We start from the raw sequence: 17,154 nt of genomic DNA, 5'->3' as shown, positions 1-17,154 counted from the left end.
AAAAACAAAAAAAAAAAAAGAGGGAGAGAGAGTTTGGAAACCCCAAGCATTGGAGTTCTCTCTTGAAAAATTCTTGGGGCACAGAAGCATATTGAAGGCTCTGAGAGGTTATGCACTACAGAGCACTTTTCAACTTTGCTCAACCCAGCAAGTTTCTTTCTGTAAGATCAACCCACATCAAAGAGGGAGATCCCTGAGAGTGCACTTTGGGAAATACTATCCTGGGGCAAGCTCGTAAATCAGTTAGCAAGTTCTTAAATGTCTGTAAGTCTCAGCCTTCTCTTCAAACCCATTTGCTCAGCCCAGCCCAGTCTTCTGTGTGAACACCAACTGGTCTAACTGCCTCAGTTCTCACTCCCTCCTTCTGTGGGCTCCCTGCCTCCAGGTTAATCTCCCCCAAACACCGCTTTCCAGGCACTTCTGGCTGAGAGTCCACAAGAGCCCTGCCCTGCCTTATCACCAGGAAGATGTGGCTGTGGAGAGTAGGAAGGGTCTGGGTTGGGAACTTAGGCCCAGGCGGGGAGGAGAGGTTAGACACTGACCCTCACAGGCCTGCTGGCCACTCCGGAGGCTGTAGCCGGCTGTGCACATGCAGGCACGGGTGGTCTCGGATGTGGGCAGGCAGAGCTGGGAACAGTCACCATTGTTGACACTGCAGGGGTTGGTACCCTCATGGTCTAGGGGAGGGCGGGAGGCACAGAGAGAGTTAGGTGGCCTTTGTGAGTGAGAGTTAGACTCAGGCTGCTCAGGACAAGATGCTTGCCGACTTTGCCCTGGACTTGGTGCTGTCACCACCCAACCCAAATCTCAGGTCTTCTGTCCTCCCAGGCCCCTGGACCTCACGACCAGGCTGCTGTGAGCCTCTACGGAACCTCTGTGGGGGATGAGTCTCTATGGGTGGTGAGCAGAGCCTACCACTTTCATCCAGGCCACTCCCATGCTCCACCATCTTGGCAGGCTGCTCCTGGTGGCAGCTCTGAAGCCCCCCTCTGGTTCCCATCCCTGTCGCCTCTGTGCCCTGGACACCCTTTCCCTCACCCCCAGTACCTACCCAGCTGGATGTTCTCGTCGTAGACTTTCATGTGCATCACCAGCGTGGTGCTGTTTCTCAGGACCACGGACCCGGAGCCATCTGCCTTGTTGCACGTGCCCATCTTCTCCGACACCTGATCTGCCCACCACAGCTTGTCCCCTGGGGTTGCAGGAGGGGAGAGGCTCTTGAGAAGGCCCCACAAGCAGCTCTCCCGAAGGGCCCGGGGCTCTAGACAAGTTGCCACCTCCCACACAGTCCGGCTGGCCTGCCTGCCTTCCCTCCTGGCTCCCACAGGGCCCCTTACCCATGATGGCCAGGGCGGTGGCCTTCCCCAGCTGACTCCGCATGGTGTCAATGATCTCCAGCCCGCTCCCATCCAGGTTGCAATGGTTGATAGTGTGGTTCCCAGAGCTGATCCAGTAGAGTTTGCTCTCGGGGAAGTCAATAGCCAGGCCTGGAAGGAGGGGAAGTCACTGCCAGGGAGCCAGGCTCCAGCTCTGGGAAGTGAGTATGTAGGAAGGGAGTGAATCTCTGGGGAGGGTGGGGAGGACAGCACTGAGCTGGGCAAGGGATGAGGGGAAATTGAAGGCCCTGCGAACATCTCCTAGTGGAGGAACGTGGGAAGGGCCGCGGAGCAGGCAGGCTCGTACCTACAGGGCCCTTCTGCCCACTGAAGAGCAGGGTGCGATTGCTGCCGTCCATGTTGGCCATGCTGATGTTGTCACCGTCGGTCCAGTAGAGCTTCCTGGCGGACGGTCCCAAGAGGGGAGGGTCAGAATGCTCTTTTTCCTAGCCCCACACCCATGCCCCTCAGCTCTGGGTCTTGGACTGACCCGCGCAGTGGGTGGACAACCAGGCCGTGGGGCTGCTCCAGTCCCTGTACCACTGCGTTCTTGAAGGAGCCATCCAGCCGGGCTACGTTGATCTGCTTTTTGTTGGTGTCATAGCTTGTCCAGAACAGGTTTCGGGATACCCAGTCCACAGCCAGCCCATGGGCATTTGGCAAGTCTGGGGACACAAGCAGGGAGTTGGTGGCTAGGTGTCTTCAGGGCACGTGTCAAGTGGGGAGCCAGTGTAGTTTCCGGGAAACAGGAGTTAGGAAACCCGGGTTTGGCCACTAAGAGGGAACAGGAGTTGGAGAGGGATTATCAGAACCCAGGGGCCACAGGAGCGGGGTCTAGGGACCAAGTCAGGAGCAAGGCTCACAATAGGGTCCGGGGCTGGGTCAGAACCTGCAGAGACGACTGTCTCCACGCCTGTGCCGTTGATGAACGCCCGCTTGATGGCCTGTGTCCGCACATCGGACCAATAAACACGCTGCTCACGGGCATCGTAGTCCAGCACCGTGACGTTGTCGATGTCAGGCACCGTGAAGGAGATGATGTAATTGTAGTAGGGAGCGTCCAGATCCACGCCTCGGATCTCCATCTGACGTGCATACAGCAGGAACTTCTTAAACTCTGTGGGACACAGGGCTGGTCACCGAGGGTTTCCTGTTTGCTGCTGGCCCTTGGCCATGAGGAAGCAGCCTCCTGGTGTAGCTTCCTCCTACAGTGCTCATCTCTGGAGCACTTCCTTCTGGGATTCCCACCTGGAACTCTACCTTCATTTAACACTGGGGACCCAGGGACCTCAGACCTCCCCTTCAGCTTCAGTTTACGCCTTCTCTTGAGGGGCCTCCCTACCGTAGCAAGTGGTGTTGTCCTTGTGGAGCTTCATGAGGTGGGGGCAGGCACAGGAGACAGTGCGGTTGTAGTTGATGAGGCACAGGTGGGAGCAGGGGCCCCGGCCCCCGTTGGCCTCACATGGGTTGGGAGCTGGAGCAGGAGGGAAGAGAAGCAGCAAGAACATCCTGTGACTTGTGGTCCCTACCTGGCCCATGCCCTCCTCACCCCCTCTCACCCTCCTTGCTCCTCCTGCTCTTACACGCTTCTCTGTCACTCTGTCCCAACACAGCCCCTTTTCCTCTCCTGTTAAAGTGGCTGCTGGCTCCTTTCCTTTTTTTTTTCTTTGTGTATGTGCTGCTGAAGTGAGCACTACTGGCTCCTTTCCGGCTGCCTACAAGGCCTCAGGCCCCTTACCCATGGGCTGCCGGGAAGGGTGGTACACTTGCAGGTCGAAGGGCTGGGTATTGGTCCTCTGTACGACAGTGACATTGTGGCCAGTCCACTTGTTGGCCTTGGCCAGTGTGTTTGTTCGCCAGTCGGTCCAGTACACCTCTCCCCCGTACAGCGTCACTGCAAACGGGTGCGACAGGAACTCGTGTCCCCGAAGCACCTCCATGTGGCCGGAGCCGTCGTAACGGGCTGAGTAAATGGCATCGGACCTGAGAGTGTGGTTGGGGCAGAGTGAGGATGCTGGTGCCAGGGCTGCCCGCCTTGCTGTGCCCCGGCCCACAGGCCTCCTGTCTGAGCACAGTGGAGTACTGCTGCCCCCTGTCCCAAGCCCTGCTGGTGGCCAAGAAGGCAGACAGAGGCCCACAGTGTGGGAATCTAGTAGGTCCAGGTTCCTGCCCTCTGAGCTAGATCCCCAATGCCTACAGTGGTCTTCTGGACCACATCTCCCCGGGACTTCCATTGGCACTGGCTTTGGCTTGAGAAGAGGCGCCTCTCTGGGCAGACCAACTAGGAAGTCTATGGGCAGACATCACCCAAAGAGGGCGCAGAGTGTAAGCAGAGGGGAGAGTAGTACCTGGATCTCTGCAGGTGACAGCTTTACTCCTGTCCAACCCTTAGCCAGAGCCCAGCCTCTTCTCTCCCAGCCCTCCACCTGGGCTATTAGGACCTTTACATCTGTTTCTGGTTCTGGATCCCCTGAGCCCTCACCACTCTCATCCCTGCAGGTGCCAGGTCCCTTCTACCCCCACCTCCCCAGACACGGTGGATGGCACTAACCTGGCGTCAATCCAGAGGATGCGCTTCTCTAGGTAGTCCACGGTGAGCCCATTGGGCCAGCCCCCAGAGCCGGTTTCTCGGTGGACGGTGCGGCGTCCAGCCCCACTCATGGAGGCAGCCTCGATACGGGGCAGGCTGGCATCCCAGTCTGTCCAAAACAGGATCCTAGGGATTGGGGAGAGGTCAGGGGGGCCAAAGGTGGGGGCTTGTGGTAGGATCAGAGGTGAAGGGTGGGAGGGGCTAATAGCACAAAGGAGACAGGTACATCTAGCCAGGCTGAAATGGGATTTTAGGGGACCACAGGCCTAGAAGAGGGCTGGGCAAGGGTCCTCACCCATCCCGGGGATCCAGTGCAATTGCCCTTGGGTGCTCAATGTCACCAGCCAGGAGGGTGGTCCGGAGGGTCCCATCCAGCTTAGCCACTTCGATCTGGTCCAGGTTACTCTCCACCCAGTAGATGTTGCCTGCAATCCAGTCCACAGCCAGGCCCTCGGGTGTGGCCAGGCCGTACTGAATCACCACCTCGAAGCTGGTCAGGGCTAGAGGAGGAGAATTGTGGAAGTCAGCATCTCCTTGGGTGGGTGAAGTGACATTCAGCCCCTAGGTGCCTCAGTCACTCACCCTCAGCCCTGACTTCTCTGCCCACACCCCTGATGAGCCCAGATGCAACCACAGGGCTCCTGATACCCACTGTCCTCACCCAGGCCTTTACTAAGCCTGGAGTGGTGTAGCCATCTTTTGCATGCAGCTCTCTGATGGGCTAACGGAGCAGGAGGTCTGAGCAGAGGGTGGGAGGCTTTGGGGGATGGACCTGGACTCAATATGAGGAGGACAGAGGTTTCTAGAAGTCACCCTCCATGCTAATAAATATGTACCTCTTGATTTTAGAAGCTACTGCCCGGTGTGAATATTATCAGTTTACAAGTCATTCACTTGCTGATACACATTTCAGATGGTTTTGATTCTCCTCTGTTACAAGGAATACAAATTCCTCTAGTACTATCTGCCTCTGCTGAGTCTTTGCTCAGATGTTACCTTCTCAAGGACCTCTTTGCACAATTTTCTTTTTTTTTCAGTACTGAAGATCGAACTTAGGACTTTATACTTGCAAGGCAAACACAGTGCCACTGAGCTAAATCCCTGGTTCCTCTTTGCACAATTTAAAAGGCCTTTTTCCTTCTGTACTGGGGATTGAACCCAGGGCCTACAAACTGAGTTACATCTGCAACCCTTTTTTGTATTGTTTAATTTTGAGATGGATTCTAAGTTGGGCTTGAATTTGCAATCCTCCCAGAGTGCTAGGATTACAGGTGTGTACTACCATCTTTAAAACAGCTTGTGTTGATCACTGCTGTGACTGCTTACCCTGGAATACAGCAGGGATGGATAGTCAGCCTGTGATGGCTCAGGCTGCCACAGACAGAAGGTTCAGGTATTCTACCCCACGTGGCTTTTTCCTTTTGAGACTGCAATTCTGAGACTCAGGAGCCAAGTTCCAGGCCACTCCAGAGAAAGGCTGATCATTTTGTTAATTATCGGGCTGGCAGCTCTGCTAACTATAATTATGGGGCATCAGGCACTGAGACCCATAGCAAAATCTAACCCAATTACAGGAGTGTGGGGGGATGGAAAGCTAAGGCCTTTGCTTTGGAGCCACTTGGATGGAGGTCTGTGGCCCTGAGTGCCCAAGTACCCCTGCTGTGTGCAACCGTGGCATCAGTCCCAGGTAGGGCCGGGCAGTCACCTCCGTTGTCCAGCAGCTTCCCACGATAGATCTTGTCCTCCACCACATCAGTCCAGTAGAGGGCGCTCTGGCTGAGGTGAAAGTCCAGGGCGATGGTGTTGCGCAGGCCAGGCACCAGGACACTGTAATCCCCTTTTTGAAGGTCGATGCGCCGGATCTCATGTCGGTTGGAGAAGATGATGAATGGCTTAAAGGGGTCTGAAGGAGGAGGGGTGTGATGGGATCACTGAGGGGCTTGCTGCCTCTGTGCCACCCTGTCCGGGTGCAGGCAGGATCTTTGGCCCTGGCATTGGGGCCCAGGTAGAAAAACCAGCCTTTGGCATTTGGCCACCCATACCCAGACCGCTGCAGCTCAGGGTCCTGCCCCGGCCTGCCTGGCTCCCCTGCACCGCAACTTACCCAGGCTGCGGCAGCTCTCGCCATCAGGCTCCAGGACCCAGCCTTCATAGCAGGAGCACTTCACACTGAACTTGTTCTGGTCACACTTCTGGCTGCATTTGAGGTGCTTGGCACAGTAGCTCTGGATCTGGCAGGTGTGGTTGTCGGGGCCCAGCTCCATGCCCAGAGGGCATGAACACACAATGCCTTCCCCAGGTGCCACGGAGCAGTTGTGGCTGCAGCCACCATTATTCAGAGAGCATTGGTCTGGGGTAGGGGGTAGGCAGGGGACAGGCCCACGGTCAGAACCTGAGAGGAGTCAGGACCATGGCCCTGCTGGGCCCCAAGTCCTGTGCAGCCCAGATCAAGTGTGAAGCCCACCCAAGGCCCTTTCTCCATTCCTGCCAACTCCCTGCCTCGCAGCTTCCCAGGCTCCACCAGGACCAGGGTTGGAACCCTGGCACCTGACACCTGATGCCAGCCCTCCCCTTCTTTCCATAGCTCTCTGATCTCTATTTGCCTGTTCCTTCTTGGCTCTACTGCTGGGATCGATCCCAGCCTCTTTCCTGAGAGGGTGCAGTGGGTAATGTCCCACCTGGGGTCCCATGACACACCCTGGAACCTGCTGGCCGGACTGACAAGCTGTTAGCAGGCTCTGGGTCAGCCCCAGCCAGCCCTATTTTCTGCTCCTTCCCAGGAGCTGGGTGTCTGCCTGGCAGATAAGGCTGCTCTTCTCCTTCCCCCAAATCACACCATGTGGCCTACTGTGACCCCTGAACTTCCTATCCTTGTTCCTTTACATTGTGAATGTGTACCCTCCTCCCCCTAACTTCATTCACTCCAAGTTCTGCCTGTGCTTGAAAACCCAGTGAAATCCCTGCCTCCTCTGGAAGCCTGTGCTGATCATCACCACTCAACCCCAGGGCCTTCATCCCTCAAACCTGCACCTCCTTCTGTGTGGCATGACTGCGGGGAGGGGCCTGCAGGCAGGGGTGTGCTGTACAGTCTCCACCCTGTTTTAGGAGCAGTGTAACCTTGGACAAGGTTATTTAAGCTCTCTTGCCTTTGTTTTCTCTTCTGTGAAATGGAGATGTAATAGCCCCCACTTTGCAGGGCTGGTTTGTGATGAATGGTATAAGAGTGTGAGACGCTCCAACAGAGGGTATTGGTGACTGCTCTGGGTGCCGCTGGGTCCCAGTCCCAGACCTCTCCCCATAGACCTGCCCTGGTCTGGTCTCCTCCCCATGCCCCTGGCCCCAGGGGCCAGGCCCGGGCCTCACCGCAGAGCTCGCCCTCATCTGAGCCGTCTCCACAGTCATCGTTGCCATCGCACAGCTTGTCTGGGGGCAGGCAGACTGAAGTGTTGTTGGCACAGGGGTGCGAGGGTGGCCTGCAGGCCAGGGACTCACAGTTCTCCTCATCTGAGTTATCTTCACAGTCACTGTCACCGTCACACACCCACGCTTTGCTGATGCACCGAGCTGAGAGATGGGTGCAGAATGAGGGGCCAGGCCAGGGAGTGGGAGTCTCCACGCCCTTCTGCCCAGACCCGGTGAGCTTCTCTAATAGGGTCAAGACTGCAGTGCCTTGGGTTCACCAGGAACTCCGAGACTCTTTGTCAAATGCGCACAGTCAGCAGTGAAGGTGGGACCCTGGGCCTGTCTCAGCACGAAGTGCCAAGGCTCACTTCTAGCCAGCATTTTGTTTCCTAGGGTCCCTCGTCCAGGCCTTAACTTCTTCCTGTCTTCCCAGTGAATGATGCACAAGCTTTATATGCGCTGTTCTGAGTCACACCATCCCCACCCTCTACAGCCGTGTTGTCCCCCTTGCCACTGCTCTGCTGTCGATCTCCTCCTGCCCATGTTGTCCCATTTCGGGCTCCCTCCAACCACGTTTTTCACCTGAGTCCTTGCAGCCAAACTTGACATTTGGGTCACAGACGTGCGTCACTCCCTCACAGCTCTTCTCATCGCTGGAGTCCATGCAGTCAGTGTCTCCATCACAGCGCCACCGCAGGGGGATGCACAGTCCGTCCAGCCGGCACTGGAACTCATCAGTGTGGCAGCCTCCGGGGGGCCTTGTGGCTGCAGGGAGACAGGGGAGGGCATCAGGAGGGGAGGGGAGCTCCAGGTCAGCCTCCCCGAGCCTGAGGCAGCCTGAAGAATCCTGTGCCTGCTGACATCTGTGAACTCCGTGCGAGTCAGACGTCGTATCTCCAGGGACCCCACAAGCATCTCATGTAATCTCTCATTTTACATGCGGGTCTGCTGCTGCACAAGCAATGTGCTGGGCCAGAGCTCAAGTGCCTCCCTCCCACCTTTCCTTCATTCATCCAACACAGAGGCACTGAGCGCGGGCTCAGTGTACCAGGCACTGTCCCAGGTGCTGGCAGTGACTAAGGCAAAGTTCTTGATTGCCCCTTTGGAGTTTGGTTTTAGTGGGGAAAGAGAAAATGAAGACACGAGGCATGGGTCCAGAATGTAACTGCAAGTAATGATGAATGACATGGGGCCAAAGCCACATAAAAGCTTGAGTGGGCTGTTACGATACTTTAGATACGATGGTCAGAGGAGGCCTCTGAGCAGGGGCCTGAATGAAGGGAAGGGAAGGTACAAGGACACCTAGAAGCACACTCCCGGCAGAGGGAACGGCCAGTGCAAAGACGGAGGCAGCACTCTGCTGGGCGTATTCAGAAAATGCCCAGGAGGCTGACAGAGCTGAGTAGAGGGAAGGGTAAGACAAGAAGCAGGAACACAGGTCAGAGGCCAGAAGGGAGTTGCCACTTATTCACCTGCTCCGGGAGCCATTGCAGGCCAAGTTGCAGCAAAAATACCACCCAAGGAGAAGCAGATGGGTGGGAGATGGCCTCACACTCAGGCCACCACTGTGCGTCCGTCCCCATCTTCCACCCTCCCTGCCACAGCCATGGCTGCCACTCCCTTCTTGTGCCTAGACCTCAGCAGCAGCTCTAAGATGACTTTCCTTCCTCAGGACCTCTGAACCTATCGTCCTAAAACACCTCCTAACATAGCACCTTCCAAAGGTGCCTCCCAAATCAGGCCTCCCCTCACTTGCTACAGACACCATAATCTTCTCCCACCTTCCCTATTGTGCCACTGCAAGCCCCCATCAGAATGGCCCACCTGGCCCCACCCTCACTCCACAAAAGTGCTCAATCTGCCCACTCAATCTTTAACTAATGGGCTCTCCGGGCCATGCTGGACTCTACTGAAAAGTCCTTCCCTTTCATTCCTTAACCCCCACCCCGTCTAATACCTCGTCAGGGCCTTGTTCAAACCTACCTCCTCCTGAGTGGTCCTAGGCCACTGGGCTCAGAACCACAGTTCACCATCACTACCGACCCGGACACCCTGATCCCACGTGCTGGGCCTCACGAATTTCATCTCATTTCACAGAGGAGGTGGCCCAGGCTCCGAGGAAGCTGCCTGTCGGGTCTGCCTGGCTTATGAAGAAGGACCAGGAGCTCTTACTATACTGCAAAGTGTTCTTAGAATGTCGAGGCACTAACATCTGTTCCTGTCACTCTGTCCTTCTTAGAGATGGCCCTGCAGACTGTGAGACTGTTTCCTGTAGGTTCTCGGGTCCCCCATCTCAGGCTGGGCTTATGGTAGGTGCCTGATGGTACTCAGTTCTATCCCTACCTGTGAGGGAATGCGCCTTAAGTCCCAAAGGCAGAGGTGGCAGGCTGTTGGCTTATGGGCCAGATAAAGCCTGCAGATTTTGGCCTGTAGTATTTTTAAAAATTTAAATAATCAACTGTCAGTTGTTATAGGTTGAACTGTGTTTTCTAAAAAGATGCTAAAATCCTAACCCATGATACCTGTGAATGTGGCCTTCCTTGGAAATAGTATCTTTGCAGATACTCAACTTAAAATGAGGTTATTACAGGGGGGCCTAAGTAAGATGACTGGTACCCTTATATAAAGATGAAATCTGGACCCAGATAGACACACTCAGGGAAGACACCACGTTAAGGTGAAGGCAGAGATGGGTGACATCTACATGACAAGGAATGCCAAAGGTCACCAGCAAACCAGGGGAAGGAAGCAGGGGGACAGGCCCGACAATGTCTCTCAGCCTCAAGAGGAGCAGCCCTGCTGCTGGCTGTTTGGTCCTGGACTTTTAAGCTTCAGAACGGTGAGACAATGTATTTCTGTTGTTTAAGTCATTCCATCTGTGGTGCTTTGTCAGAGTGGCTCGATGAAACTAATATGCCAGTGTTAAAAATTTGGTACATTCGACATAAAAATCTGCACTGCTTGCTTGTCTAGAAGACAGGTCAACTTTAAGTCTATAGTCCTCCAGGGTAACAATCAGAGCTAAGAAACAAACATATCTGGGGGCGCTGTGAGTGCTGGGAAACTCAGCCCTGGTGTCCCCCAGAGGGCCTGGACATCTGGGTATCAGGAGCCTCAGGGAGCCAGCCACTCTCTCCTTCGGTTCCCTTGTGCTCATTCATCCCTACCTGTCAGCTTCCTTTTTTCAAGCTATGACTTACCAAAAACAATGCAGTGAAGAGTGCTTTTCATGAGTGAGCTCATTAAACCCCCATATCAGCACCATGATGACAGTGCTATTATTACCCACACTTTGCAGAGGACATTCAGAGGCCTGGGGAGATTGAATTGCTCGCCCAAGGCCACTCAGATAACATGTTGCAGAGCTGGAGCTCAGTCCCCAGGCCACCCAACTGCAAAGTCTATGACCTCAGCAGGGTGTAGCAATGACTTGCCGCCAATCTCCTTCTCCCACAGGACTGGAGCTTCCTGAAGGACGAGAGCTGGGTCCGGCTATGGCACGTTCCCAGATGGGGACCAACACACAGTGCGGCAGGCATATGGCTGGACGGGCAGCATGGCCGATCCGACGGGCCCGATCTCATCCCCACCCCGAGACCCTGGGGTGCCCACCCTGGTTGGTGCAGTTGGCGTGCGTCTCATCGCTGTAGTCCCCACAGTCGTTGTCCCCGTCGCAGGTCCAGTGCTCGGGAATGCAGCGTCCGCTGTTGCACTTGAACTGGGTGCTAGAGCAGGAGTGGCTACAGCCGGCCTCGTCACTGTTGTCCCCACAGTCGTTGTCTGGAGGGAGGGAAAAGGGGCAGAGGCGAGGAGGAGGTCAGCAGAAGCACCCTTCTCTGTAACCCTGACCTGACCCCCTCCACCTCCTCATTCCCACCCACAGCCCACTCCGACCCCCGACTGAGAAAATAACAAACAGAAAAGACACAGAAACTGCATAGACTGCAGCATGCACCATGGCCCACGGGGGCAGGGGCAGGGAGATGGGCGGGCTCCAGGAGGGCCCCTCCCTGAATCTCAGAAAGGCCGGGGCGAGGACAGGAAAGGCTGCTTTCCCCTCTTCAGTACGGTGTGGGAAGAGGTCTGCTTGCTTCCGGGGGACAGGTAGGGGCTTCTCTGGTTTGGGAGGGTCTTGTGCCGAGATGGGAAAGGCTTTACTGGGTCCACCCTGAGCTTAGGCTTGGATGCACACCTGGCTCACAGGGGCCTGCCTGCGGCTGGGAAGGTCAGGACCTCCTCTGGAGAAGGGGTCTGAGGCTGGTGGAATGAATGTCCTGCCCTCTAGGGCCCGGGATAAGGGATTCTGGACTTCCTCCTCAGCTACAGGACATGCGGGAAGACTGCAGTTTGGCTGTTCCCCCTGGGCTGTGTTCCTGTCCCTTTTCCAGTTGGATTTGCTTCTGCAACTCTTCCTCCACACCCTGGCCTTCTCCTTGCCACCTCTCCATCATCTCCTTTCCTCTGAGTGGTCCCCTCTGTCCTGTCTGCTTCTCGCCCTCCACTCTGCATTTTTCCCTAGCAGCTCTGGAATGGAGGTCCTGGGGGTTCTTGGGGGCAGGTGAGGCCAGCTGGGGCTCGGGGTGATGGTGCATGTGCTTCTATGCACTGACCGGCAGGCTCAGGACAGGTCTTTTCGTCAGAGCCGTCCCCACAATCCTTCTCTGAAACACAGAAACCGCCAGGGCAACCGTTGGCATGGTAGACACGGCAAGGAGGAGGGCAATGTGGGCCAACCCAACCCATCCTCACACGTGAGCCAGGGCTGGAGCCGCTGGGGCAGCACAGCACAACACAACACCACAGCGGACGTGACAGAGCCCAAGACGGGACAGACACCAGTCACCTGTTCACATGTTTACACACTCGGTGGCCCTGAGGCTCAGGGCTGACATCATCTGGTCCATGGCTGACTGCCAAGTGGGCTCATGGGCCTGGAGCCCGAGCTGGGGTGGGGGGTACACTAAGGACCCCAGGAGATGCGGGTATGCGGGGAGGAGGGAGGCGGGCCTGGGGCTTTCCTTGTCCTGTCCCTTTGGTCCTTCTTATTCACCTTTCCCTGGCCCCTGAGCCCTGCCAGAGGGCAGGCAATTTAGGTCCCGCCCCGTAGGAATAGTGCTAAAAAGCACTGGGTATGGTCTCTCCTCAGTCCACCCTCACCCCCGTACCCCACAGCATTTCTGGCTCCTCCTCTGTTCCCCAGGCCAACCCAGCAGGGCTTCAGTGCATGAAGGAACCCCAGCTTGATTCTAAAATCTCTTCCCTCCCCATCCAGGGTGTGGATGTGGCTTCTAGTTTCCCTAGGTTGGGGCAGGTGAAGAAAGGCATGCTCTTACCATTGTCACATCTCCAGTTGATGTTGATACATCTGCCATTGTTGCAGGTAAACTGAGTCAGGGGGAAGCAGGTAGGATAGGCTGTCAGGGAGAAAGAGCAACTGAGCAGGGTCCTCCAAATTACACAGCGTCAGCCAGGTTCAGTGGCACATGCCTATAATCCTAGCGCTCTGAGAGGCTGAGAATCACTAGTTCAAGCTCAGCTTGGGCAATTTAGTGAATTAATGAGATCCTGTCTCAAAATAAAAAATGAAAAAGTAGGCTGGGGATTTAGTTCAGTGGTTCCAGAGGCTGCCTCGCAAGCACAAGAACCCGAGTTCCATCCCCAGTACCACACACACACACACAAAAAAAAAAAAAAAAAAAAAAAAAAAAAAAAAAAAGAAAGAAAAAGGAGTAGGGATATGGTTCAGTGTGAAGGCCCTAGATTTAATCTCCAGTACACCTCCTCAAAAAAAACTCCAAAATAACACAGCATCTCCAGGGATTCTCTTAGCCCTTAGCCCAGTCGGAACTGGGAGGAAAGGCTAGGCCCTGGTGCTCAGCAGGAAACTCTTGCTCACTAAATCGGGTTAGGCACGACACCCGCCCTGGGCTGAGCACTTTTTGTGCATGAGCTCCCGGATCGCCACATTAGTGCTGCAGTGTCAGTGCTATTATTAGCCCCATTTTACAGACAAAATTCACTGAGGCCATGGAGATCAAATAACTTGCTCAAGGCCGCCAAGGTACAAAGGGCCGCCCCCCCCCCCGCCCCAGGGCCAGTCCAGCCCTCCTGCTGTCCTTCTCACCACACGAGGCTGACTCATCAGAGCGGTCCCCACAGTCATCATCCAGATCGCAGGTCCAGGAGATGGGGATGCAGCGGCCACTGGCACAGGAGAACTGGTTGGGTGGGCAGGTGCGAGCTGGGGGTGGTGGTGTAAGTGCTCGTCATCCCAACTGTCCTTAATGTCCTTTCCTCACCTATTACTCTCTGCCCATCTGCTGGTTACACTCTGCCCTTTGAAACCCATATTCCCTCTACAGTCATTTCTCTTGGAGAAGCTCGATGGTCTCCAATCTACGTGGTCTCACGCTGGTATCTCACCCCATCTCTCAAGGGGTCTCAAGCATCCTCCAAGGAGAGGATTCACCCTGCCTCACTCATCTCCAGTGTAGAGCTGGGTGTGCCCTGTCCCCTGCAAGCCCGGCCCTGCCTGGTGTGGAATGCGGGGAGGCCCCTCCTCCAGCCCAGGGCTCCGTCCCTTCTTGGGGATGTCTTAGATGCCTGGGCTCCTTTCTTCCCACAGCCCCTCTGCCTTTCCAGGTCTGGCTTCCCATCTGCCCTGTCCCCATTCCACACCTGAGCAGGTAGCGTTGGACTCGTCCTCACTGTTCCCACAGTCATTGTCCCCATCACAGAGCCAGCGGTTGGGGATGCACCGGTTGTTCTCGCACTTGAATCGGTCCGAGGGGCAAGTGTGCTGATCTGGGGAGAGAATCGGTCAGGGGTCAGTGCGGAGGTGGGGCCCCCAGTTCTCCACCCACTAGGCCCGGCCCGATGTCAGCGCTGCCGTCCTCCAGGCTGCTGTTCAAATGGTGGAGGTGGGGGTGACTCACGACAGAGCGCAGGGGCCTCGTCACTGTTGTCCAGGCAGTCGTTGTCTCCATCGCACTTCCAGCGCTCCTGGATGCAGCGGCTGTTGGCACAGGCAAACTCGCCTGGCTGGCACTGGGGTGGGGGCACGTAGGATGGGTTCGCTGTGGGCACCACAGGAGTGTGAGCGGGAATGTCAGACCCAGGTCACGGGATAGGTGCTGAGCCCCCTGTACGTTTTTGTTAATTTACTATGTTTAATACTATATAGAATATTGAGTGATTGCTCCTAGTACATAATTCATAGACAAATTACTGGACGGAAGCTGTAATTCTTTCTCAAGCGATATTGATATTTACTCTACTTAATAATTTCCTTATTATATGCAACCTGAGAGTAAAACAGCTTCTGAGAGATCCCTATACTTTTTTTTTTTTGGTAACAAAAATGGAGCTCGGGACCTTGTGCTTGCAAGGGAGGTGGAGGAACTACTGAGCTAAATCCCCAGTCCCTAGAGCCCTATACTTCTATCCTTACTAAGTAGACCTCTCCACATCTGCTCCTTTACACCTCCCTGAGCTGTCCTTTGGCAGTCATCTTGGGGACTCTCACAGATGTATCAATACCACCAAGAGTGAAGACAGCCCTAGAACCTGAGGCTCCAGTCCTCCTGTTCCCCAGCATAGACATCAGCACCTGCCTTAGCCCGGCATCAATAGTCATGTCATTTGTCTATGTTTGAATTGGTAATTGGAGAAGTCCAGGACCTCAGTATTAGCTCCAGGTCCTACAGCTCTGCACTTCGCCTTTCTGGCCCAACTCCACCCGCTTCTCATCTCTGAAACCTCCCCTGGTTCCAGGAGAGACTATTTCCTCTCCTGTACCTTAGGAATTTATAAGTTCCTTGTGTGTCCTTGCTTCTTATAATCTCTTCTCCCACTGCTTTCTAAAATGTCAGTGTTGCCTTTCACATTCCTAGACTGTACCAACCTATATGTCTGTGTGGCTTCCAGGCCACATCGTGTCATCATTAAGGATTTTTAGCTCCTGGCTCAGTGTCTTTTTCTTTCTTTTTTTTTTTTTGGTACTGGGGAATCAAACTCAGGACCTTGTGCTTGCAAGGCAGGTGCAGAACTACTGAGCTAAATCCCCGGCATTATCACTTTCTCCACAGTCACTCCTGCCTCAGTTCTTGGTGATTTCAACATCCTTGATCCTTTCATAACTCTGGCCCCACAGTTCCTCGACCCACCCTCAACCAACTGACACATTTTGCTTCCTCCTGGTGTCAGCCATTCACTCTTCCTGGACACCAAGCTCCACTGAACCCTTTTCCCTCCCGAAATTTTGTAGTAAAGAAACCATCTGAAATATGGGAAGTGAGAAACGGGTAGGGGATGATTAAGAAATGGGCTCTGGGTCAGACTTGTTAGGTTTGAATCCCTGCTCTAATTTAAGGCCTTGGTTTCTTCATCTGTAGAGCGAGGATAATAAAAATGCTTCCCCAGAGGGAAGTTTTAAGGAAAAAGTTACTATGTGGGAAATGCTTATACCAGTGTCCAGTACACAGCCCATGTTCAGGAAATGTGGGCTGTGATTCTAACAAAAAAACTGGAAACAGCCGGGCGTGGTGGCACACACTTGTAATCCCAGCACTTGGGAGGCTGAGGCAGGAGGATGACTGTGAGTTTGAGACCAGCCTGGACTACATAGTGAGTTCCAGACAGTCTCAACTACATAGTGAGACCCTGTCTCAAAAAACAAAACAAACAAACAAAAAAACTGGAAACAACTTAAACGTTCAACAGTAGAGAAATGGGTGAGTAAATAGTGGGACATTTATTCAATGACATATATTTTAGCTATTAAAAATGCCGCTTATGTATTCATGGCATAATAACGTGACAAAAGCAGGGGACAACATCATGTGCAGCATGACTCCATTTATGTGAAAGTTTGAGAGGAGGGTCCCCAAAATGGTTGTAGTGCTTACTCAGGGGTGGTAGAATGTGGGGTGATTTGTACTTTCTCCTTTATAATTTTCTATACCATACACTTTTTTTTTTTGGTACTGGGGATAGAACTCAGGACCTTGAGCTTGTGAAGCAGGAGTGATGCCACTGAGCTAAATCCCCAGCATACACTTATTTATTTTTACAATAATGAATTTATAATAATAAGTGACAATGACCCATTTTTGCTTTAATTAAAAAATTTTTTTTGCAGTCCTGAAGATCCAACCTAGGGCCTTAGCTACTCAGATACATCCTCAGATTGTGCTTTTATTTTTCATTTGTTTAAAAAATAAGGCCATTTAAAATAATGCAATACGCACTGGCAATGTAACTCAGTGGTAGAGTCCTTGCCTAATATGTGCAAGGCTCTGGGTTCAATGCCTAGCACTGCAAAAATAAATAACATAAAATAGTGTAATAATAACACAGAAAATGCTGAGACACAGAAGAACCATAAGGGAAAGAAGATATTTTATGTACAGCATGAAGACAGCTGTGTAAAACCAACACTGTATCCTGCTTAAGAAAGGAAGGACAGCATGCAGTTTTACCACCGCACTAAAAACACAGTGGTGTTTGTTGGTGGGATTTGGGCTTTTTCTCCCTTCTAATTTCCAGTATTTTGAACTACTGTTATTTTACTTTAATAATGGGGAGTTAAAGTTAAAAGGAGTTAGTATTTTCTTCCTTCCAGTGCCACCCCGTTCCTCAGTTGCCCCTAATATTCATGCCCTCGCACATTTCCCTACCCCACCACATCCTCTTTGCCCTTTCAGCACCCTCTTCCCTCACCCCCATCCCTTGCTTCCCGTTGGCCCCACGTGGTACTTCTCTACTTTTCTTTCTTTCTTTTTTTTT

The 17,154-nt window shown here is 53.8% G+C and overlaps 1 protein-coding gene across 1 annotated transcript in view; it reads right to left on the bottom strand.

Moving 5' to 3' along the window:
* Lrp1 (LDL receptor related protein 1) overlaps positions 1-17,154 on the bottom strand; it is a 78,072-nt gene that overhangs the window by 28,692 nt on the left and 32,226 nt on the right. Inside the window, exons 16-34 of the mRNA XM_010644632.1 lie at positions 14,304-14,444; positions 14,047-14,172; positions 13,493-13,609; positions 12,702-12,782; positions 10,981-11,148; positions 7,951-8,133; positions 7,330-7,530; positions 6,071-6,316; positions 5,672-5,869; positions 4,262-4,466; positions 3,928-4,092; positions 3,115-3,359; positions 2,719-2,850; positions 2,266-2,493; positions 1,867-2,041; positions 1,684-1,778; positions 1,338-1,487; positions 1,052-1,192; positions 543-677 (exon numbers count right to left, since the gene is read on the bottom strand). Coding sequence (XP_010642934.1) covers positions 543-677; positions 1,052-1,192; positions 1,338-1,487; positions 1,684-1,778; positions 1,867-2,041; positions 2,266-2,493; positions 2,719-2,850; positions 3,115-3,359; positions 3,928-4,092; positions 4,262-4,466; positions 5,672-5,869; positions 6,071-6,316; positions 7,330-7,530; positions 7,951-8,133; positions 10,981-11,148; positions 12,702-12,782; positions 13,493-13,609; positions 14,047-14,172; positions 14,304-14,444 — 3,132 coding nt within the window. The remainder of the gene's footprint in view (positions 1-542; positions 678-1,051; positions 1,193-1,337; positions 1,488-1,683; positions 1,779-1,866; positions 2,042-2,265; positions 2,494-2,718; positions 2,851-3,114; positions 3,360-3,927; positions 4,093-4,261; positions 4,467-5,671; positions 5,870-6,070; positions 6,317-7,329; positions 7,531-7,950; positions 8,134-10,980; positions 11,149-12,701; positions 12,783-13,492; positions 13,610-14,046; positions 14,173-14,303; positions 14,445-17,154) is intronic.

This window comes from Fukomys damarensis, unplaced genomic scaffold (assembly GCF_012274545.1).
Source record: "Fukomys damarensis isolate Sample0158 unplaced genomic scaffold, DMR_v1.0_HiC HiC_scaffold_15, whole genome shotgun sequence".
Classification (NCBI taxonomy): domain Eukaryota; kingdom Metazoa; phylum Chordata; class Mammalia; order Rodentia; family Bathyergidae; genus Fukomys; species Fukomys damarensis.
This window is presented reverse-complemented; position numbering and strand designations above follow the sequence as displayed.